This window comes from Rhinoraja longicauda, chromosome 14 (assembly GCF_053455715.1).
Source record: "Rhinoraja longicauda isolate Sanriku21f chromosome 14, sRhiLon1.1, whole genome shotgun sequence".
Lineage (NCBI taxonomy): Eukaryota > Metazoa > Chordata > Chondrichthyes > Rajiformes > Arhynchobatidae > Rhinoraja > Rhinoraja longicauda.
Genome location: NC_135966.1, coordinates 43,251,986 through 43,276,946, shown reverse-complemented (window position 1 = coordinate 43,276,946; position 24,961 = coordinate 43,251,986). Strand labels below are relative to the sequence as shown.

At 44.8% G+C, this 24,961-nt stretch overlaps 1 protein-coding gene across 1 annotated transcript in view; it reads right to left on the bottom strand.

Annotated features, from left to right (window-relative positions):
- Positions 1–24,696, bottom strand: part of LOC144599948 (kazal-type serine protease inhibitor domain-containing protein 1-like) — a 52,409-nt gene extending 27,713 nt beyond the window's left edge. The window contains exon 1 of the mRNA XM_078411226.1: positions 24,234–24,696. Within this exon, the coding sequence (XP_078267352.1) occupies positions 24,234–24,696 (463 nt within the window). The remainder of the gene's footprint in view (positions 1–24,233) is intronic.
- Positions 24,697–24,961: the final 265 nt, after the last annotated feature.

The window sequence follows — 24,961 nt, the reverse complement described above, 5'->3', positions numbered from 1 at the left end:
TTGGTGACCAGTCTGCTCGGGATGACCGTGTTAAAGGCAGAGCTGAAGTCGAGGAAGAGCATCCTCACATAGCTCCCCTCCCCTGCCTTAATAAAATCCATGTACACAATATGCACGTTCCTATACTCATCAATCATCTACATCATCTCCTCAAAACAAAAAAATAAATATAGCAAAACCTGCCAAGGACAAGGCCATGCTGACAGTTCCTAAATAGCCCATTCCCTTGCGAGTAAATCGTATCCTGAAGAATTCCCTCTAGTAGTTTCCCTCCTACTGAGCTGAGGCTCACCAGACAATAATTTCCTGCAATTCTGCAGTTTGAAAGAACAGTGAAATGTAAAGCCAGATGGAGGGATTTGGTAGGGAGGAACTGCAGATGCTGGTTTACACAGAAGATAGACACAAAATGTTAGAGTAACTCAGCGGGTCAGGCAACATCTCCGGAGAGAAGGAATGCATGACTTTTCAGGATAAACCCTTCTTCAAAGTCTGCGTTACTCCAGCATTTTGTGTCTATCTTTGGAGGGATTTGGTGGAAGGGGATGGGGATGGAAAAGTGGGGGAGTGGGGGGATGAGAAGAAAAAAAATAGGGTGGGGTGTTACCTAATACCTAATAACTTATCTATATCGGCGAAACCAAGCGCAGGCTCGGCGATCGCTTCGCTGAACACCTGCGCTCGGTCCGCATTAACGCAACTGATCTCCCGGTGGCCCAGCACTTTAACTCCCCCTCCCATTCCCAGTCTGACCTCTCTGTCATGGGCCTCCTCCAGTGCCATAGTGAGGCCCGCCGGAAATTGGAGGAGCAGCACCTCATATTTCGCCTGGGCAGTTTGCGGCCCGGTGGTATGAACGTCGACTTCTCCAACTTCAGGTAGCTCCTCTGTCCCTCCCTTCCCCTCCTCCTTCCCAGATCTCCCTCTATCTTCCTGTCTCCACCTGTATCCTTCCTTTGTCCCACCCCCGACATCAGTCTGAAGAAAGGTCTCGACCCGAAACTTCACCCATTCCTTCTCTCCCGAGATGCTGCCTGACCTGCTGAGTTACTCCAGCATTTTGTGAATAAATCGATTTGTACCAGCATCTGCAGTTATTTTCTTATACTTGGGGAATTCCATGTTCATATTGTTAAGTTGGAAGCTACCTAAGCAGAATTTGAGGTGCTATACCTCCAGATTACGTGTCGCCTTCCTGTGTCAATTGAAGAGGCCCAGGACAGGAAAGCCAGTATGGTAATGGGAGGGGGAAGTTAAAATGATTCAGCAGGCCTAGGGAGACAAGACAAAGTCATAGTCTACAGCATAGAAACAGGTCCTTTGGCCCAACTGTCCATGCTCACCAAGATGCAAGGTGGCCCAATTAGTCTGTTTGTGCCCTATATTCCTCTGAATTTTTCCTATCCATGTACCTGTCCAAGTATCTTTTAAAGCTGTTTGAGTACCTGTCTCAAATACCTCCTCTGGAAACTTATTCCATATACCCACTCGTCTCTGAATGAAAACGTTGCTCCTCACATGTGTATTAAATCTTGCCTCTCTTATCTTAAACCTACTGTATGTTCTCGTGTTTATGATTTCCCCTTCCCCTGGCTAAAAGTCTCTGTATTCACCCTACCTATTCCCTGTGTGATTTTATACACTTCTATATGATCACCCCTCAGCATCCTGCACTATAAAGAATAACGATTTAACCTACCCAGCAAGTGTTTGGCAATACGGTCACCTCGTCTGCCCTTGGTCTTGCCGATGTAAAGGAGGCCACATGGGGAATACAGTTGCCCACTATGACAACCCTGTTGTTTCTGCATCTTTCTATAATCTACATTTCTGTTCCTCTATCTCCTGCTAGCTCTTGGAAGACCTATAGTTAATCACATTAGAATTATTGCATCTTTCTTATTTTTGGGCTGTACTCTTACTGCCTCAGTGGACGATTCCTCTGAGTCCCTTCATGACATTCTACTTGATTATTAAAGCAAGTCCTACACCTCTTTTACCTCCCTCTCTGTTAGATCAGAAACATTGAAACCCTGGAATGTTGAGCTGCCAATCCTGTTCCTCTTGCAACCAAGAATATCCACAACAGCATAGTTCCAAGCATGGATCCAAGGTCTAAGTTCATCTGCTTTACCAACAATATTCCTTGTGTTGAAATGAACACACTTCAGCCCATTAGTTTCACCCCATTCCTTAGCCTCTCTGTGCCTGTCCTTCCTTTGGGACACAACCTCTACCTTCCCATCAGTCCTTCGATTTGCTGACTTTCTTCTTTGCTTCCCCACCCCTGCTACTCTAGTTTAAACCCTCCCGAGTACCACTAGTGAATGTCCCTGCAAGGATATTAGACTCCCATGTTGCTACTCGTCTCTCTTGGAGAGGTCACCTCTGCCACAGAGTAGATCCTCATGGTCCAATAATCTGAATGCTTGCCCCATGCACCAACTCCTCAGCCATGCATTAATCCATCCCACCTTCCCATTCATACCCTCATAAGCACGAGGAATCAGCAGCAACCCAAAGATTATTACCCTTAAGGACCCGTTTTTTTAACCTATTCCCTTACTCCCTATATTCACTGTCATTCCTCATTTTGATTCCTTTTCACCATAAATGTTACTGTATATCTTAGTTTCACTGCCATTTATTCTCTTTGCTTTCCCACAGGAACTCATTATTCTCAGATTTCTTGTTTTTTTTTGGCAGAACATATTTCTCTCAAAGTCTGTGATGCAGAAGAAGGATAGATATAGGCCAGATATATGTACACCTCACATGTTGGGCCTCATAACTTCATGTTCTTGATGATAGATGAAACACGTGATGAGATATGTGATAAAGCAACAACCTAGAACCAATCCGATGTACATGAACACAATGTAAAAGCAGCCACTTATTGGAAAGACACTGGGTAGATTTTTTCTGCGGTCCCCATGTGGGAATATATTTTTGGGGAATATGGGTATTGTCTGTACAGAGTTTGTATGTTCTCGCCGTGACCTGCGTGGGTTTTCTCCAGGAGCTCCGGTTTCCTCCCACACTCCAAAGACAATAGACAATAAACAATACAATACAATACAATACAATACAATACAATACAATACAATATATCTTTATTGTCATTGTACCCAGGGGTACAACGAGATTGGGAATGCGCCTCCCATACGTTGCAATAATTTAAGTAATTTAGACAGCAGCAACCCAACGAAACGAAACAGTTGTAACAGTTTTGGACAGGGTAAAGTGCAAGTTGATCTATGCGTTGTGGCCATCCGGCTCAGCAGGACCGGTTCATAGCAGCTATGGCCCTGGGGATGAAGCTGTTCCTGAGTCTGGAGGTGCGGGCGTAGAAGGCCTTGTATCGTCTGCCCGATGGAAGGAGTTCGAACAGACTGTTGCAGGGGTGTGAAGAGTCTTTGTGGATGCTGGTGGCTTTTCTGAGGCATCGTGTGTTGTAGATACCCTCTAAGTCTGGTAGCTGTGTTCCGATGGCCCTCTGAGCTTTATGGACTACCCGCTGTAGAGCTTTCCTTTCTGCCTCCGTGCAGCTGAGGTACCACACAGGGATGCCATGCGTTAGGATGCTCTCGATGGTGCAGCGGTAGAAGGTCGTCAGCAGCTGTTGGGGTAGACCAGACTTTTTCAGTGTTCTTAAGTAGAACAGTCTTTGTTGTGCCTTCTTGACCAGCGCAGCAGTGTTATTGGACCATGTTAGGTCCTCCGAAATGTGAGTGCCCAGAAACTTGAAGCTGGACACTCTCTCCACACTGTCCCCGTTGATAGAGATCGGGGCATATTCCCCGTTATGTGACCTACGGAAGTTGATGATCAGCTCCTTGGTCTTGGTGGTATTTAGGGACAGGTTGTTATCCGAGCACCAGTCCGCCAGGTTCTGCACCTCCGCTCTATAGTTTGTTTCATCCCCGTTGGTGATCAGCCCGATCACCGTTGTGTCATCTGCAAACTTGACAATGGTGTTGGTGTCGAATGCAGGAACACAGTCCTGTGTGAAGAGGGAGTAGAGCATGGGGCTCAGAACACAGCCCTGTGGTGTGCCGGTACTCAGGGTGATAGTGGAGGACAGGTGCGGGCCCATTCTCACTGCCTGCGTTCGTTCCAGCAGGAAGTCCAGGATCCAGTCACATAATGACGAGCTGAGGCCTAGCTGGTGGAGTTTGGTGATGAGCTTGGTGGGGATGACCGTGTTGAAGGCGGAGCTATAGTCTATGAATAGCATCCTCACGTACGTGCCCTGTCTCTCTAGGTGAGTCAGGACAGTGTGAAGAGCCAGAGAGATGGCGTCCTCTGTGGATCTATTTGCCCTGTATGCAAATTGATGTGGGTCCAGTGAGTCAGGGATGCTGGATTTGATGTGTGAGAGGACCAGCCTCTCAAAGCACTTCATGACTATCGGCGTTTGGGCAACCGGGCGGTAGTCGTTCAGGTTGGAGATCTTTGCTTTTTTCGGCACCAGAACTATGATAGCCGACTTCAGGCACTTGGGGACCGTAGCCAGAGATAATGACAGGTTAAAGATCCTGGTGAATACCTCAGCCAGCTGTTCAGCACAGTCCTTCAGTACCCTTCCTTGAACTCCATCCGGTCCTGCAGCCTTGCGTGGGTTGACCCTTTGCAGAGCGCGTTGTACCTCCTGTGTGCTCAGTTGCAAGACCTGTCCCACCGCCTCGGCTGGGGTTCTTTCACTCAAGGTGGTTTTGCCAGTTTCAAAGCGGGCAAAGAAGGTGTTAAGCTCGTTGGTCAGTGCCATATCGCTGTGGGGGCAGGCAGGGCTGCTCTTGTAGCCAGTGATGTCCCTGACACCCTGCCACATGCTTCTGGTGTCCGTGGTGTTGAAGTGGTCTTCCACCCGTTGCCTATGGGTGTCTTTGGCCCTTTTAATACCTTTGTTCAGGTGTGATCTGGCAACACTGTATGCTGAAGTGTCACCAGATTTAAAGGCAATGTTGCGTGCCCTCAGCAGGTTCTGTACCTCCTTGTTCATCCAGGGTTTCCGGTTTAGGAACATCCTTATCTCCTTGTCCTCCGTGACATTCTCCACACAGCAGTTGATGTAGGAGAGCACAGTGGATGCGTATTCCTCCAAGTCTACCTCTGAACCGTAGGTGGCCTGTTGTGCAAACAGGTCCCAGTCGGTGCGATCAAAGCAGTCCTGGAGTTGTAGGGTGGCATCATCGGGCCATATTTTGACCGTCTTTATTGTGGGTTTGGTCTTGCGGATGAGGGGTTTGTATGCGGGCAGTAGAAACAGTGAGAGGTGATCGGATTGTCCCAGGGGTGGGCAGGGGAGAGCTCTGTAGGCGTCCTTTACATTGGTGCACCTTTACAATAGGTGCAGGAGTAAGCCATTCGGCCCTTCGAGCCAACACCGCCATTTAACTGTGATCATGGCTGATCATCCAAAATCAGTACCCCGTTCCTGCCTTCTCCCCATATTCCTTGACTCCGCTATCTTTAAGAGCTCTCTCTTGAAAGCATCCAGAAAATTGGCCTCCACTGCCTTTTGAAGCAGAGAATTCCCCAGAATCACAACTCTCTGGGTGAAAAAGTTTTTCCTCATCTCTGTTCTAAATGGCCTACCCCTTATTCTTAAACTGTGGCCCCTGGTTCTGGACTCCCCCAACATCGGGAACATGTTTCCTGCTTCTAGCGTGTCCAATCCCTCAATAATCTTATATGTTTCAATAAGATCTTCTCTCGTCCTTCTAAATTCCAGTGTATACAAGCCCAGTCGCTCCAATCTTTCAACATATGACAGTCCCGCCATCCCTGGAATTAACCTTGTGAACTTACGCTGCACTCCCTCAATAGCAAGAATGTCCTTCCTCAAATTAGGAGACCAAAACTGCACACAATACTCCAGGTGTGGTCTCACTAGGTCCCTGGATGACTGCAAAAGGACCTCTTTGCTCCTATACTCAACTCCTCCTGTTATGAAGGCGTACAGGTTCATAGGTTGACTGGCTTGGTAAATTTGCAAAATTATCCCTAGTGTGTTATCTATCCCTAGAATAGTGTTAATGTATGGGGACCGCTGGTCAGTGCGGACTCGGTAGGCCAAAGGGCTTGTTTCTGCGCTGTATCTCTAAACTAAACTAAACTAACAGTTTAAATAATTGGAGTACATGATGCAAATTAGTTTCCATATATTGAACCAGGATACAAGCCAACCATGGTAGAGGAACATTCTTCCAAATTTAAAGCCCAGACATTGTGATCAATTACAGCACTATGCAACATTATAGATGGTATGGTTAGACATTGTAATAGATATAGAGCTGCCAATTAAAGCATCTTCTACAAGCTTTCATTGTAATCCTTTGCAAGGCCATCCATTGAAATGACTGTAATTATACGGCCATGTATCAAAGTAGAATAGTCTGCCATGTAACATATAACACATTGCCTGGCCATCTGCTGTAACAAATTATCAAACAAAGCAAGCCCATCTGCATGATTCAATTTATTATACACTACATTATACAGGCATCATCATAATAAATTCTTCATCCATTCACCCAATCGTGGATCATCAGCCTGAAACATTAAGTCTGCTTCTCGCTCCAAGGTTACTGCCTGACCTACTAGGTGTTTCCAGCATTTTCTGATTTTACTTAACTACAAGTGATTTTATGCTTGTCCATTACATTAGATCATATGGTCACGCATTACAATAAATTGAATCATCAGCTCTCTGTATTATTGTTGTAATATATGACTTTAAAGTCATCCTTTGTAGCAGCTTGCGGGAGCATCATTGTTTACGATGAAGCAGAGGAACTTTAGTTATCTATAATCTGATACAATGGATCACAAACCTAATTTTTATATTGGTTTGTAAGGCCATCAGTTGCAGCACATGATCATCTATAGTATTAGGGCACAGGCTTATAATAAACTAGACGAAGTGGACCCGTTGGGCCCACAGGGATCACATAGTTATAGGGTTATCCATTGAGACAATACATTTGATCTTAGGGTCATTATCTGTAACAGATTCAATGATCTCCATTGAAAGACATCATCAGATCACTCAAGGGTTTTCATTAGAGGGCATTCACTGCATTAGAATGTCACAAACTCTGTCCTCAGCCACCAGCTTCTTGCTGCGTCCTGGAAACCATGTATAACTGAACTAACTATATTATACCAGTGAAACTATATTATCCCCTATATGATTCTGAGTTGAAGCTCAGACCACATAACCATGCCATCACCAATACCAACTGTTTTCATTCCCAACCACTCAGTTTAATTTACTGCTGAAACCCTCGTCAATGTTCATCATCATATCATCATATATATACAGCCGGAAACAGGCCTTTTCGGCCCACCAAGTCCGTGCCGCCCAGCGATCCCCGTACATTAACACTATCCTACACCCACTAGGGACAATTTTTTTAAAAACATTTACCCAGCCAATTAACCTACATACCTGTACGTCTTTGGAGTGTGGGAGGAAACCGAAGATCTCGGAGAAAACCCACGCAGGTCACGGGGAGAACGTACAAACTCCTTACAGTGCAGCACCCGTAGTCAGGATCGAACCTGAGTCTCCGGCGCTGCATTCGCTGTAAAGCAGCAACTCTACCGCTGCACTACCGTGCCGCCCATGTTCTAATGTTCTATTGCTTCTAGACCTGTTTTGTTCCTGGATATAAATATTTGTTTTATTCTCCATCATGTTGAATTATCCAATACTCTGCTGCCATGTCCTAAATCACAGCAAGTTCTGCTCACCCATTGCCTCTGAGCTTCTTTAAGTACATTGATGTAAAAATTCCTATTCATGGTTTGAAAGTCCTCTATTTTCTCTCCCCTCTCTATCTCTGCTATCTCTGTCAACCTAATAACAACAGCATCATCCTGCCCCTTCATCCTTCATCTCACACCAAAGAAGCGTATTCCTCCTTACGATATGAGAGTCCTGCTGACAGTGGCAGGTCAATGACATTCAAGAATGAGTTGGGGATTAGGCCACATTTGGAGTATTGTGTGCAGTTCTGGTTACCCCAATACAGGAAAGATTTGGCGGCTTTGGAAAGGGTGCAGAGGAGGCTTACATGAGTGAGAGACACAAAATGCTGGAGAAACTGAGAGGGACAGGCAGCATCGGTGGAGAGAAGGAATGGGTGATGGGTGTTTCGGGTTGAAACTCTTCTTCAGACAGAGTATGTGGAGAGGGAGTCTTGAGATATGGAAGGGTAAGGTGTGAAAACAACAGATCAAAGTAGATGCTGGTAAGAAAATGTAGAATTGTTTATTGTTTGCTGAGAGGAATAGATCGGGTAGATGCAGTGTCTCTTGCCCAGAATAGGGGAATCGAGGACCAGAGAACATAGGTTCAAGGTGAAGGGGAAAAGATTTAATAGGAATCCCTTTGCGCACAAAGGGTGGTGGGTGTATGGAACAAGCTGCCATGTTGCTCCAAATGGTTTCTGTGGGCCTCACACAATAATTGATCTTGCTATTCTCGTGTTGTTGGTGACAATTATCTGCTACCTTCGCTGAAAAGGAGGAAGGGTGGAGTTTCAGGGGAAATTATGCAATGTGCTGCAAGATGTAATTGGCACTGTCAAGTGCCTGGAAATCCATGCAATCTATAGGTTGGAGTTATTACTGCTGGAATCATGGCCAGTGTGAGAGCTTGTGATGGGCTTTTGAACATTGGAGAATGTAGTAGATGATCAAGACTACTGTTAGATGGGTGTTAGAGTATGATGTCTCTGAATTCCACTCTATTTGCAATTGTTTCACTCTAGAGATGCTGCCTGTTCCGATGAATTATTCCAGCATTTTGTGTCTATCTTCAGTTTAAACCAGGATCTGCAGTTCCTTCCTACACTGTTTGCAACGGGACCTGTTGATGTTATCATTGACTTTGACACGCATGTTGGGTTGTTAAACATGTTTCAGCGTTGCGACTAGGTTGAGGAGGTTGAGGAGGTGGTGTCCTTTTGAATCTGCAGCAACTCTCCTGCTCGCCACCTCCTTCATTGAAGTCTCCAGTGAGTGTCAGTGACTCAGGATGCTGCTCCAGTGCTTGTTGTTGTGACAGCAAACACAATCAAAACTGCACCATGATTTGCACAACGACTTACTTTACAATGTGGAGGAATGGACTATTTTATTGTCACGTGACTAGGCACAGTGAAATTCTTTGCTTGCATTCCCGATGTATACCAACAGCAGTCACCCACAGCGCTGACAAAGTTACAAAGCACGCCGGCTCCTCCTTTTGTTCTTCCCCCAACCCGCCCGCCCCCCCCCCCCCCCCCAGTTGTTCCCCCATTGTCCTTTGTTCTCCCCCCCTCCAAAATTGTCCATTGTTCTACCCCTCCCCCTTTGCCGGGTCCGGGTCCTCCACGCTCTCATCAACCGTCGACCGAGGGTCGACACGCGAGGTATCGCCGGCGCCGCTGGGCTTCACCACCGCCGAGGCCCCATCGTCGCGAGGCTTCACCGTTGCCGTCGCTTCACCACCTCCAAGGCCTCATCGCTGTCGATGTCCCACTTCCCGCCTCAGTGGTTCCGATCCGGGCCCCAGCCATAGACTCTGTCAGCCGCTCCGCTGACCCGGACTCTGACCCGTGAGGCAAGGCTCGTCCATCTGACCTATGAGGCCCCAGCCGGGCCCCAACCCGGGCTTCCACGTAGCGATCCGGAAGGCATTCAAGGCCGCGGCATCTCGATAAAGGCCTCTGGCCACGTTCCCAGCCCACAGTTGCGGCCCATCGGGAAGCCTTCTAGGCATGACTTATATCTTGACTATCCATCGGGGCCAGTTACCTGCTGGTGGTACTGGGGACTCCTGAAATTACTCCACATTATTAGACGCTAGCAGATAAAACAGCACATAAATCATTACAGGCTGTATACCAAATTTCAGATGGGGACAGGACATGATAAATTAAACTGAACCCTTGCTGTATCCTGAATTGTGTAGGAATTTGGTCTCGCTGGAAAATGTGCAGTAAATTCCTCTCTTTAGTGTCTAACGGTAATGTCTGATAAAATATGCCCTATTTGGGAAATAGGATTTTTTATACATTGCCTGCTTCAATGTCATGGAAAATAGGCACAAAATGCAAATCACCACCTTTGCATCATGTACGTTGACAAGCAATGGTAGTGGAGCCAGTTTTACTGCTTGGTACAGAGGGAATATCGCTTCCAAATGCATTTAAAATGCAAATTTATGGAACACATATAAGTATAAACAAAGACCTGCCAAGTGTGAGTCATTAGGTATGACAGTCACTCAGTCTGGTTAGGAAATGTGGCCTACTTTACCACATAGCAGTCTGAGATATGGCACAGCTCCAATGGGTTAAATGGATTTGCAATTTGTCTTCCTGTTACTGATCATAAATGTCGCTCCTAATATTTTGGCAGCAACTTTTCAAGATGTTGAAGCACGGATCAGTGTGTATAATACCCCTTGATGTGAGGACTATGAATTACTATGATTTACTCACGTCCGTTTCTGCCGGAATCTCCCGAGCTCTTTAATAAATGCCATCTATTATGGTCGGAGTTGGATAACAAAGGATCTTTGATCTACATGCTTGGGCAGACAATGTATCCTTTAAGTCTTGTGAAGTCATCAGGTTTGAAAGAAGCAGCAACTAAATCACACATAAGGTAAGGTACAAGAGACTACAGATGCTGCTCTCTCGAACAATAAAACAAACTGAGGGTGGAACTCCCATGGCTGATGCAGGGATTCAAAATTTAATTTTTTCCTCTGCCTCCACTGGTGCTGCTCAACCCAACGAGTTCCTCCTGCATTTGTTTTTTGCTCCACATTTAATTTGCTTGCCCAAATACTACATTTAATTCCCTCTTCCACATAATTAAAATATATTACGAATAGCTGGTGTCCCAGCATACAACCCTATTGTACCGTGCTGTTCATTACTTGCTACTCAAAAATACTCTGTTTCCTGTTGGCCAACTAGTTCGCTATCCATATGAGCAGTTTACCACCCTCCCCCACCCCCCACCCCCAATCCCATGTGCTATTATTTTGGGACCATTTTGAAAACTTTTTGAAACACAGACATTCAGATAGGCATATGGATATGCAGGGAATGCAGGGATATGGGTTAAGTGCAGGTAGATAAGTGATACTCTTGGCATCATATTCGGCACAGGCATTTTGGGCCGAAGGGCCTGTTCCTGTGCTATGCAGTTCTATGTTCTATAAAAGTCCAAATACACCATGTCTCCAGGTGCTCCATTATTGGATTTTTTATGATGGACTCCAGCATTCTCCCCACCACCAACAGAACATAGAACATAAACACAGAAGAGTGCAGCACAGGATCAGGTCCTTTGGCCCACAATATCTATGCTGAACATGATGCCAGGTTAAACTAATCAACTTGGCCAGAATGTGATCCATGTCACTCCATTCCCTGCATCTCCATGTGCCTATCTAAAACCCACCAGGCTCCGTGTAAAAAAAACGCACCTCACATCTTTGACATTTCCACATTCGGTACAAGGTTCTGACTGTCTACGTTATCTACGTCTTTCAAAATCTTATAAACTTCTATCAGGTCTTCCATCAGCCTCCAGTGCTCCAGAGAAAATATTCCTGGCAGCATCCTGGTAAATCTGATTTAGTTTATTTCAGAAAAACAGCTTGGAAACAGGCCCTTTGTCCCACTGAGACTGCGCTCACTAGTGTGCACCAGTTCCATACCACACACTAGGGACACTTAACCTACAAACCTGCGCATCTTTGGAATGTGGGAGGAAATCAGAGTACAGGAAGAACGCGCAACCTCCTTATAGACAGCAACCATAGTCAATATCGAACATGGGTTTCTGGTGCTGAAAGACAAAAGAAGCTGAACACAGTGTCTTTCTTCTCGGGATACGTTCCCGTCCCAGGCTCTCCAACGATTAAATGGCCAGTGAACTGATAACTCAACCAAGTCCCATTAAATTTGACAACATAAAACCAACTCCCCATCGGGGAATTGAACCCCGGTCTCCCACGTGACCAGCGGGGATACGAACCACTATGCTAACAGGAATCTTTTCTGTACGCTCTCCAATATCTCCACATCCTCCCTGTACTGGGGCGACGAGAACTGCACAAAACACTTCAAAGTGGAGAAGAAATTGTTGAGAAACCTACAATTCCCTGTTTTCTCTCTGGGGATTAACCTCGTGAACCTACGCTGCCTCAATAGCAAGGATGTCCTTCCTCAAATTAGGAGACTAAAACTGCACACAATACTCCAGATGTGGTCTCACAAGGACCCTGTACAACTGCAGAAGGACTTCTTTACTCCTCTACTCAAATCCTCTCGTTATGAAGGCCAACATGCCATTAGCTTTCTTCACTGCCTGCTGTGCCTGCATGTTTACTTTCAGTGACTGGTGTACGAGGACACCCAGGTCTCGTTGCACATCCCTATTTCCTAATCTGACACCATTGAGATAATAATCTGCCTCCTTGTTCTTGCCACCAACGTGGAAAACCTCACATTTATCAACATTAAACTGCATCTGCTATTCATCTGCCCACTCACTCAACCTGTCCAAGTCACCCTGCAACTTCCTAGTATCCTCTTTACAGTTCACACTGCCACCCAGCTTTGGGTCATCTGCAAATTTGCTTGTGTTACTTTTAATTCCATCATTTGGCCTCCACTGCCCTCTGTGGAAGAGAATTCCACAAATTCATAACTCTGGGTAACAAAGTTCCTTCTCACCTCAGTTTTAAATGGCCTCCCCTTTATTCTAAGACTGTAGCCCCTGGTTCTGGACTCGCCCAACATTGGGAACATTTTTCCTGCATCTAGCTTGTCCAGTCCTTTTATAATTTTATATGTTTCTAAAAGATGCCCTCTCATCCTTCTAACCTCCAGTGAATATGGCTAGATGCAGGAAAAATGTTGCAGCCCCAGCACTGAGCCTTGTGGCAACTCCACTCGTTACTGCCTGCCATTCTGACAGGGATCTGTTTATTTCTACTCTTTATTTCCTGTCTGCCAACCAATTCTCTATCCATGTCGATACCCTACCCCCAATACCATGCGCTCTAATTTTGCCCACTAATCTCCTGTGTGGGACCTTTTCAAAAGCTCTTAGGGCTAAAGGAATCAAGGGATATGGGAAAAAAACAGGAACGAGGTACTGATTTTAGATGATCAGCCATGATCGTATTGAATGGCGGTGCTGGCTCGAAGGGCTGAATGGCCTACTCCTGCACCTATTTTTTTGTCTCTGTTTCTATGATCACAGTCAATTTGTTCCACTTTCATATTTGTCTTTATTTGTATTCTGAACCTGTCTCAGAATCAATTCTATCTCTTTCCATCTTAATGATGAATTCTATCATGTGTTGGTGACTTTTCTCCAAAGGAGGACAACAAAAGAATCCTTTCCCTTACAAACAACCAATTCTAAGCTGGCCCACTCTCTAGTTTATTCTTCAACATATTGATCCAAAATTGTGAATTGTGAATACAATCCATGAATTCCTCCTCTACGATGTTATTCCAATATACCCCCAGATTACGGCAGTGGGTAAAGGAAATTCACCCTTATGGCATTCACAATTTACTATTAAAAAATGTATAAGGAATAGGAAGGAGAAAGGGTGGTTTCAGGGAATATTATGCAATGTGCTGCGAGATGTAATTGGCACTGTCACATGCCTGGAAGACCATGCAATCTATAGGTTGGAGTTATCACTGCTGGAATCATGGCCAGTGTGAGAGCTTGTGATGGGATATTTGAACATTAGAGAATGTAGTAGATGATCGAGCCTGCTGTTAGACGAGTGTGAGAGTTCGATGCCTCTAAGTTTCACTCTGTTTGCAACTGTTTCACTCCAGAGATGCTGCCTGTCCTGCTGAGTTACCCCATCTAAGAACTTGTTTAAAACCTATAAGTCTCAGCTCTTTAACATTCTCAGTCTCTTAGCAATATTCACTGACTGGCTAAGAGGGAGCAGTGGTGCGGGAGCGTTAAACAGCAGCTGTGAGCATGGGGTCAGGTCAGTTTCACTTGTGAGTGAGTGTCCGATAGCTGTTGCTCCCATTTGTGTATAAAAGGAAGGCAAGCACTAAAAGAGCAGTGTATTGGGAGCGGTTGTGTATGGAGAGGAGGTGTTGAATTGCAAGTGTTTTGCTGAGGGTAAGTGCTAAGGCTTTGGCTCGTGAGGCTTTGTCCAGGAGGCCAAACAGAGAGTGAAATTTAGATAAGGTAAGGTCTGTTTTTTTGTGTAACTCTTCCTTCATCTCAGTGTAGCAGAGATGACAAATAGGGTTTTCATATGCTCCTCCTGCAGGATGCAAGAAGTCAGGGAGACCCCCAGTCTCCATGAGCACTGCACTTGTGGGAAGTGCGTCCAGCTGCACTTCCTCACCGGGTGAATGAGGGAACTGGAGCTGCAGCTGGATGACCTCAGGATTGTTCGGGAAACTAAGAGCATCGTAGATAGGTGTTATAGTGAGGTGGTCACACCTAATGTACAAGCAAGGTACACCCAATATGGTTCAAGTGTAGGCAGAAATTAGTTTAACTTGGCATTGTGTTTGGCATGTGTGTTCCTGTGCTGTATTTTCCCATGTTCTATGTTTTTGGTCATTTTGCTACAGGAAAACTGTCATTAAGCTGGAAAGGATACAGAAAAGATTGATGAGGATGTTGCCAGGACTTGAGGGCCTGTGCTATAGGGAGAGGTTGGGCATGCTAAGACCTTATTCCTTGGAGCAGGAGGTTGAGAGGTGATCTTACAGAGTGTACAAAATCACAAGGGGAACATACTGGATGAATCCAGTCTTTTTCTCAGGAAAATGACATCAAGAACTGGAGGGCATAGGTTTGAGGTGAGAGCAGAATGATTTAATAGGAACCTGGGGGCAACTTTTTCACGCCGAGGCCAGTGGTTATATGGAACGAGCTGTCAGAGGAAGTAATCAAGGTAGGTACTATTATAACATTTGAAAGACAATTGAACCGGTAGATAGATAAGAACGGTTCAGAGGGATGTGAGCCAAATGCAGGCAAGTGGCACTAGCTTGGATGAGGCATCTTGGTTAACATGGACGAGGCGGGCTGAAGGGCCTGTTTAAATGCAGCATGACTCTACGAATCCATGACTGTATTGTGCACCATGGCCCTTCTTGCCTCTTTCTCCTGAACTCTGTCCTCACCGTTGCCTTGTAGTTTCTTGTCCTGTTCATGGCATTATCAATGTTTTCATTTGAAAGCCTCTTTCACATTCATCCAATGCTTCTAAGGGTCTTTACCTGCCAATATTTGTCTTTTAATCTACTTTATTATTCAAATTTCCTTTTACGGCACAGTTTTCTATCCTTCTAGTTTGCTCCTGTGTGGAGCTCTTGACAGTTGTCCACGGTTTATTTCTTGTCTTTGTGCCTGGATATTTAGGGCGGCACGGTAGCGCAGCGGTAGAGTTGCTGCTTTACAGCGAATGCAGCGCCGGAGAGTCAGGTTCGATCCTGACTACGGGTGCTGCACTGTAAGGAGTTTGTACGTTCTCCCCGTGACCTGCGTGGGTTTTCTCCGAGATCTTCGGTTTCCTCCCACACTCCAAAGACGTACAGGTATGTAGGTTAATTGGCTGGGTAAATGTAAAAATTGTCCCTAGTGGGTGTAGGATAGTGTTAATGTGCGGGGATCACTGGGCGGCACGGACTTGGAGGGCCGAAAAGGCCTGTTTCCGGCTGTATATATATGATATGATATGATATGATATATGGGAGGTCCAGGAGTAGGAGCTCTCTCTGTGTTTTTGTTGCGAACATACTGTGCATGAATTTTATTTCCTAACCTTGAACACCTTCTCAAGTTCTGCCATGATTTATCTTTAACTGGTTTTTCTCCTTCACGTTTATTAAAACTTATTGCTGCCAGGTAGTGTCAACTCTAAACAATTATTCCAGATGTTCTTTGTCCTTTTCTATGACTATGCCAAACCTTACTGCGCTGTCTCCTTCATTTGTTCTGGTCCATTCCCTAAAACTAAACCTAAGACCTCAATCTTTTCTGTTGGGCTGTTGGGCTCACTGCATGCTCATTAAAGAAGTCTTCTCATATGCACATGAAGAATTCTGCCCCATTTTGTACGATATGCTCTGTAACTGACCCAGGTAATGTTAAGATTATTGAAATCCTGTGGTCTTACATCCACATTACTGTGCCATGTCAGAAACTTTCTTGTATCTAACATTTAGGGGGTCGAAAGCACACTTCCAGCAATTAAATTGCTCAAGTTTTTGTTCTTAGTGTTCAACACATTAGGCATAATTTGTCATGAATTAAAATAAAGGAGGTACAAGGAACTGCAGATGCTGGTTCAAAAAAAAAGGCACAGATTGCTGTGTCAGGTTGCTTCTCCGAAGAACATGGATAGGTGACATTTCGTTTCTGGACTCTTCCTCAGTCTGAGGAAGGGTCTGGACCCGAAATGTCACCTATCCATGTTCTACAGAGATGCAATACAATACAATACAATACAATACAATATATCTTTATTGTCATTGTATAGGGGTACAACGAGATTGGAAATGCGCCTCCCAAACGATGCAATAATTTAATTAGCTAGTTAGTATTAATTTAAACAACCCAATGAAACAAATTGTAACAGTTTTAAAACAGAATAAAGTGCAAGTAGATCTGTGCCGGATCACTGTGCGATGTGACCATTCGGCTCAGCAGGACCGGTTCATAGCAGCTATGGCCCTGGGGATGAAGCTGTTCCTGAGTCTGGATGTGCGGGCGTAGAAGGCCTTGTATCGTCTGCCCAATGGAAGGAGTTCGAACAGACTGTTGCAGGGGTGTGAAGAGTCTTTGTGGATGCTGGTGGCTTTTCTGAGGCATCGTGTGTTGTTGATGCCCTCCAAGGCTGGTAACTGTGTTCCGATGGTCCTCTGAGCTCTATGGACTACCCGCTGAAGAGCTTTCCTCTCTGCCTCCGTGCAGCTGAGGTACCACACAGGGATGCTATGTGTTAGAATGCTCTCTATGGTGCAGCGGTAGAATGTCATCAGCAGCTGTTAGGGTAGACCAGACTTCTTCAGTGTTCTTAGGTAGAACAGTCATTGCTGTGCCTTCTTGACCAGCGCAGCAGCGTTATTGAACCATGTTAGGTCCTCCGAAATGTGAGTGCCCAGAAACTTGAAGCTGGACACTCTCTCCACACTGTCCTCGTTGATAAAGATCGGGGCGTATTCCCCGTTATGTGACCTACGGAAGTTGATGATCAGCTCCTTGGTCTTGGTAGTATTTAGGGACAGGTTGTTATTCGGAGCACCAGTCCGCCAGGTTCTGCACCTCCGCTCTGTATTTTGTTTCATCACCGTTGGTGATCAGCCCGATCATTAAACTGCTGGAGGAGCTCAGTAGGTCAGACAACAACTCTGGAGGGAAACAGGCAGATGATATTTCAGGTCAGGGTCCCTCTTCAGACCAATAGCCGACTTTATTGTTCTTTCAAACAAATGTTTCCTGGTTTCTTCTTGAACCAATATTGCTAAACATCTCCTTTTTTGTCGCTCCATCCAGCTGGTGGTCTAAAAACACTTCAACCGTGACTACTGAGTTAGCAGTTCTATCATGTTCTGTTATGGTCACCAACAAATCTCCATATCTCCCTGGCCTCACGTTATTATTTTTATTTCATTTTTGACTTAGTATTTGAGTATAAAATATTCTGTATTGCCAAGCATAATTTTTCCTTATGCTCTAGCTTTTGGCTTCCAGCATATTCCTCTGGGTCCCCAACTCATTTGCTAAACTTCTACATAACATTATGTATCCAAACTACATAAATTTTGCATGTCATACCCTGAGACTGAAAGTTGACTGTAAACCCAACAGAGACATTTCAGAATAATTAAGGGGCACTCAAGGGAAAATGCCAGGAAACAGTTCTATCTGCGAGAAAATTCAGATGAAGAGCAAGTACTCATAAAATATTTTGCCAAAGGAATGAGCAAATGTGGAAATCTTCCATAAATGCCCGGGTGCTGAAATAATTGAATAATTCAAAACTTGACTGAAAAAACCTTCTAACCAGCATCCTGGCCAGTGTTCACTGACAACCACCAAGTCCCAGATTTAAATTCCTGTGGCCTACAGAGGTTTGGTGGAGGATCGCGATAAACAAATGGCGCTTTAACTCTCTGAGCTCCAGGACTTAGAAAGGAGAGATTGGTGGACTTACTCCAGCATTTTGTGAATAAATCGATTTGTACCAGCATCTGCAGTTATTTTCTCATACGATTGTTGGACAAGTCTTACCATGAAAAGCCAACCAACACTTTTAAGGTTAGTGTTTACAAGAGTCAACAAAAAAGAAAGTAGAAGTGAGAGAGTCAGGCTGAAAATGACTTTGGATAAATTAATGCAAAGTACATAGTGACTTGGAAAGATACCATGGAACTGAGGCTACTCAGGGGGAGCTTGATTTTATTTAGGATGCTGTGAAGAATTCATTGTAAATCGAAGATGAGAATTATTTAGGGCCATGTACAGCATTTCAGCATAGAACCAGGTCCTTCAGCCCATCATGTCCACCCCAAGCTTTTTGGCCATCTACACTAATCCCATTTGCCCACATTGGAACTGCATCCATCCATGACTTGCCTGTTCAAATGTTTGCATATGCGCCTCCTAAACATGATAATTATATCTGACTCCACCACCTCCTCTGGCAGCGAGTTCCAAATATTAACTACTAAATATTAAATTAAAAATGTACCCCTCAGATTCCCTGCAACTGATGCCCTCATGTTTCGATAACCACACCGTGAGAAGAAGATTCTGACTATCGACCCTATCAATGCTTTTAATAATGTTATATACTTCCATAAGGTCCCCCTTCATCCTCCATTGCTACAGGGACAACAAATCCATCCCATCCAATCTCTTCCCATAATTAAAATCATCTATTCGAGGCAACATCTTGCTGAATCTCCTCTGGATTCTCAGCATTGCAATCACATCCTTCCTATAGTGTGGTGACCAGAACTGCACACAGTATTCCAAATAAAGTTTGTAAAGTTGTAACGTATTGCCCCATCTTTTATATTCAATGTGAAGGAAGGAACTGCAGATACTGGTTTAAACCGAAGATAGGCACATAAAGCTGGAGTAACTCAGTGAGACAGGCAGCATCTCTGGAGAAAAGGAATAGGAGATGTTTCGGGTCGAGACCCTTCTTCAGTCTGAAAGGGAAATGAGAGATGTAGATGGTGATATAGAGAGATATAGAACAAATGAATGAAAGATAAAATAAAAAGTAACGATGATAAAGGAAACAGGCCATTGTTAGCTGTGGGCTGGGTGCCTAGTTGGGCTATGTCCTGACCTATGAAAGCAATCATGTTATATGGCATCCACCACTATTATTGCCACGTTCCGGGAGTAAAATGGACATGAACATTATTTTTTTAGACTGCAAATGAGCAGGAAAGAGGAGTTCGGATCACAAGCCAGATGTAACCAGTCGATCACTGACTGGCTTACATAATCTGATATTCCTTTCTGTCATCTTAAATTCTTGTTGTGTAGATTCATAACCTTCCTGTCTTATCTTCCCATAAATCACATTCTTCCTATAGTGTGGCAACCCAAACTGCAAACAATACTGCAACAGGTGTGGGCCAACCAGGGAAAACACCAGGAAACAAATCTATCTTTAGTTTAGTTTAGTTTATTATTGACATATATACTGAGGTACAGTGAAAAGCTTTTTGTTGCATGCAGTGAAAAGACTGTACATGATTACAATCAAGCTGTCCATCGTGTACAGATCTCTTGAAATAAACATTTAAAAGAGTGGAGTGATGGTAATGTATGATTGCAAATCCACTTCGGTGCCCAGCATGCAAAGAGTCGCCCAGCTTCAGCCCCATAGCAGAAGCGTCCATGTCGCGGGACTGGAAACTGGAAGTGTCCTGAGCTAATTCTGCTACCACCATCATCTATTGTAACAAGTGATGGCTCCCACTGATTGTCGCCAGAAGCTTGCGTCCTTTTCAGGATGAACGATGACAGTGATGTCAACATTTAAAACATAGATTATGGACACGAAAGAAGAAGCGCCATCTTAGAGTGGCAAATGCTTGGGAATTCAAAGCAAGGAGTCATATTCTTAAAGTTTGGTTTAATCAGTGTTTGGCAAAGTTTCAATATAAAACTCCAACTCTAATATTCTATGCGTAGAAAAGAACTGCAGATGCTGGTTTAAATTGAAGACAGACACAAAATGCTGGAGTAACCCAGCGGGACAGGCTGCATCTCTGGAGAGAAGGAATGGGTGACGTTTCCGGTCAAGACCCTTCTTCAGACTAATCTTCTATACTCTAAGCTATGAAGGCAAGCACACCAAAGGCTTTTTGTCTGTGTTTCTACTTACAGGGAACTATGGACTTGAACCCTAAGGTCTCCCTGTTCATCATGTGAAGGGAGTAAACACCAGGACATCATGCGAACATGATGAAGTGTACACGGGCCATCTGACTCCTCATCACACTGCTGTCCTCCAGAGATAAGGGTGTGGCAATGAAGCAGGTCAGAGTAAGTCATGGCCAGATGGGAGATGGACCATTTTTAGAAATCTTCGTTTATAAAAAATATTTTAACTGAAAATGTTTCATACAGTTTTTCGGTCTGAACACAGCGAATAAATATTTTACTTTACTTTGCCCAAGTTCAGATAGAAGGAGTGTGCTTATCTGCATTATTGTACTGGGTGATTCCTCATAAAAGTTGTCTTGCTGTTGGCCCATTGTTGGGGGAGAGGTGCCCTCCATCCCAGTGAGGCCCCTTCAATCACTTGCTCAAAGGGCAGTCTGAAGAGATGGTTCCAGAGGTCAATGCCAGAACTATGGCCAAAAGGGCATGGATGTAGTTCACGAAGACTAATGGTCTCCCTTGAATTCCCGAGAAGGGAACATTCTGTAGTCCACCAACTTCATCCTAGGCCTGATATGCTGCTCAATGCACCATTCTACAGTGAACATGCAATGAACCCTGACATCTTACATGGCAGTGTGTTAGTCTTCTGGAGAGCATGACTTTGAATGTACTGGTTGTCATTTTGTTAAATCCCAGAGGAGAGAGTTGGTGGGCAGCCATTTTGAGAGGAGAGAAGACAAAATCGCCAGGAGAGTGGAAAGAAAACTGTTTTGATTGAAAGAAGGCTTTGTTTCAAGTGAAGGTGGGATATTTGAAACACGAGTGTTGGCTGAGGAAAAGATTCAACAACCAATAAAGGGCAGGGAACAGTTAGCAGAGTGGCAATGTTGTGTGAGAAACGTCATAGAGGGAAAGTGTAACACTGAGGCTTTGGTGAGAAAACTGAGAAAGGGGTATTAGCAGGTTGAGGTACGGTCTGTTCTTCCCAGCATTTTGGTGTTGGAGAAATGGCAGGTGGGATAATGGCATACTCTTCCTGCAGGATGTTGGAAATTAGGGGCATTTTCAGTGCCCTTAAGGACTACCTCTGCAGTAAGTATGTTACAACAGCAGTGGTCTGGCCTGTGATGTCAGGCCAGGCTCTGAGGCACAGCAGGAAAGGAATAAGTCAGGTAGACCCATAGCGACAGAAGACTTGTTAGTTAGGGGCACAGACAAGATATTCTGCAAATGAGATTCCAGGTGTGTTGCCTCCATGGTGTTCAGGTCCAAGTGGTTGCACAACATTCTCAAGGGAGAAGTTGAGCAGCTGGAAGTCATTGTGCATGTTGGCATTGCGACATAGATAGCAAAAGGGATGAGGTTCTGCAAAGTGAATTCAGGGAGTCAGGCAGAAAATTAAAAAGCAAGACCCTAAGGGCAGTAATCACTGGATTATCCTGTTGTCACATTCAAGTGATGGTAGAAATGGGAAGATCGGACAGATAAATACGCGGCTAAGGAGTTGGTGCAGGGGGCAGGATTCAGATTTTTAGACCATTGGGATCTCTTCTGGGGCAGAAGTGACCTGTACAAGAGGCCCAGGTTGTATCTGAAGTGGAGGGGACCAGTGTCCTTGCAGGGAGGTTTGCTAGTTCTACTCAGGGGTGTTTAAAGTAGAGAGGCAAGGGGGTGTGAACCGGAGTAGTAGGGCAGAAATTGGAAGGAGTGATGGGAAGGTAGAGATCAGGACCAGTAAGCCTCAAAGGAAGGACAGGCAGGGAAAGGTGAAGGTATATGGTGACGGTGATGGGCTGACGTGTGCTTATTTCAAATAAAGAGTATTGTGGAGAAAGCAGATGAACCTAGAGCCTGGATTGACGCCTGGGATTATGATGTTGTGGCCATTGTGGAAACATGGTTGCAGGAGGGCCTTGTCTGGCAGCTCAACGTTCTGGATTTCAATATCTCAGACGTGATGTAAAGGGAGGCAAAAGAGGTGGAGGACTTGCACTACATCAGGGAGGCTGTCACGGCAGCATCAGAGAGGACATTGAAGCATTTGTGTGCTGAGGTGGTATGGGTGAAGCTTAGAAATAAGGAAGGTGCAAGCACTCTGATGGGTTTGTACTTATAGGCCCTCCAATAGCAAGCAGAAGATAGCGGACCAGATATGTAGACAGATTACCAAAAGATGCTAAAGAAACATGGTTGTCTCAGTGAATGATTTTACATTTCCCAATTTTGACTGGGACCTGCTCAGTGCTAAAGGTTTAGACGGGGCAGAATTTTTTATATATCCAAGAGGGTTTCTTGAAACAGTAAGTGGATAGTCCAACCCGAGAATGGAACATACTGGACCTTGTGTGGGAAATGAGCTTGGCCAGCTAACTTGTGTTTCGGTGGATGAGCATTTTGGGGACAGTGATCACAACTACAAAAGTTTTAATATTATTGTTTTGAATAGGGAGAAGTTTAGACCTTATGGCACATTGCTAAATTGGAGGAGGGCAAACAACAATGTTATTAGATAGGAGCTTGGAACGGTATACTAGGAGTAATTGTTATTGGATAAGACACATCTGTCATGTGGGCTAGACACAAAATGCTGGAGTAACTCAGCGAGTCGGCATTTTGTGTCTATCGTTGGTGTAAACCAGCATCTGCAGTTTCTTCATTGGAGCATTTGTGTGCTGAGGTGGTATGGTTTATTCTGCTTTATTCTGAATTGCAATGTGATCAGTGGAAATGCACTGAATAATATCAGTATAAATGTTAAATGAAAATCAAAATTTACAAATATAGTCAATTGGGAAAATGGCAGAATTTACTTCAGACAAGTGTGAGATGTTACAATTTGGTCAATTAAAACAGGGCAGGGTTTACGCAGTAAATGGTTGTGTCCTGGAGAGTGTTGCAGAATGGAGAGGCTTAGGTATACACAGTTAGACAAGGTGGTGAAGACGGCAGTTGGAAAGCTGGCCATTATCAGTCATGGCATTGAACATTGGAACTGGGATGTCATGATATGCAAGATATTGGTGAGACTCCACCTGGAGTACTGTGAGCTGGTCTGGTCACCTAGCTGTAGGAAGTTAGTTATTTAGCTAGAAAGGGTGTAGAAAAGATTCATGAGGATGTTGCTGCAACTGGATGGCTTGAGTTATACTTAGGGCTGGGCATTGTTTCCTGGAGCAAGGGGTGATGTTACACAGATAACATTATGAGAGATATAGATAAAGTGAAAGGTGATTGTCTGGTTCTCAGGGTAGAGGATTCTAAAGCTAGAGGTCACACATGTCATGCAAGATGAGAGGGAACCAGAGGAGCAAGTATTTTCACACTGACGATGGGTTGATATATGAACCAATCTGCCAGAGGAGGTAATGGAGATAGATATAATCACAAACTTTTAAAAGACAATTAGACAGGTACATGAACAGGAAAGGTTGAAAGGTATATAGGACAAAGGGAGATGAATAGGGTAGCTCTTCTGGACACCTTGGTCAGCATTGATGCTTTAGAATGAAGGGCCTTTTTACTTGCTGGATGACTCTAAGACCCTATGACCATGTAACCATGTGGTCAACATGGATAATGTGGGTGAAGGGTCTCTCTCTGCTGTATAATTCTCTGAATCTAGGAATATAGTAACATGGTTAATACCCAATCAGAACAATATGCTGCTTCTCTGTTCATGATGGGAACACAAGCAGAAAAAACACTGGTGCAATAAATTGAAACAGATGTTGTAAGATGCTCAAACAATCTGGAGGAAGAGGCTGTGAAGAGCACATTAGGACAGAGTAGTGAATGGTTACCTGATTCACACGGCCCGTCATGCATGAGGCTGAGATTGCCATGCTTGCCACTGTGAAACGCTTCCTTCAGTCTGCAGATGTTGTTGTAAGTCCTACCATCCGACGCACATACGCTCTCCTGTGATCGGCATGTGCACTGGGGTTCAGGGATGTCTCCAAAGACTAGGGCATTGATGTCGAGCTGGCACTCCAAGTCTTCTCCACACCTTCCGTAGAAGTGGTTGGTGTTGTCCAGGTCACAGATTTGTCCTTCGGCATTGCCACATTCGAGACAGCAGTCGCACCTGTCCTGCACTGTGCCCGCCAGACAGACAGCGGGCTGGGGGCACAGCTCTGGCTGGCACACCCCACACCCATCCCCTTCGTGCAGCAGCCTCAGCCACGCCCTGTGGTAAAACGTGGGGAGACTGTGTGCAACCTGAGCGAAGAGCAGCATTACTGCAGCAGACAGCACTGAATTCATTGCGGCTCCAGAATGCAAGGGCCTCCGGTTTCAATGTATTCTGGGTCAGAGTCACTGTCCAGATACGTTCATTCTTTCACAAAGATGAGTGAACGAAACAAAATATTTTGCATATAAAATCCATCCAAGAATGTACAGTCACTGAACCAGATTCAATGAAGCGTTCAAACCGATATAGCCAGGACTTCTCGATATTATGTCAACACACGATCCAAGGTCATTCTGACATCTGAAGAAATCATCTGCATTTCACACAGTCCTGGGG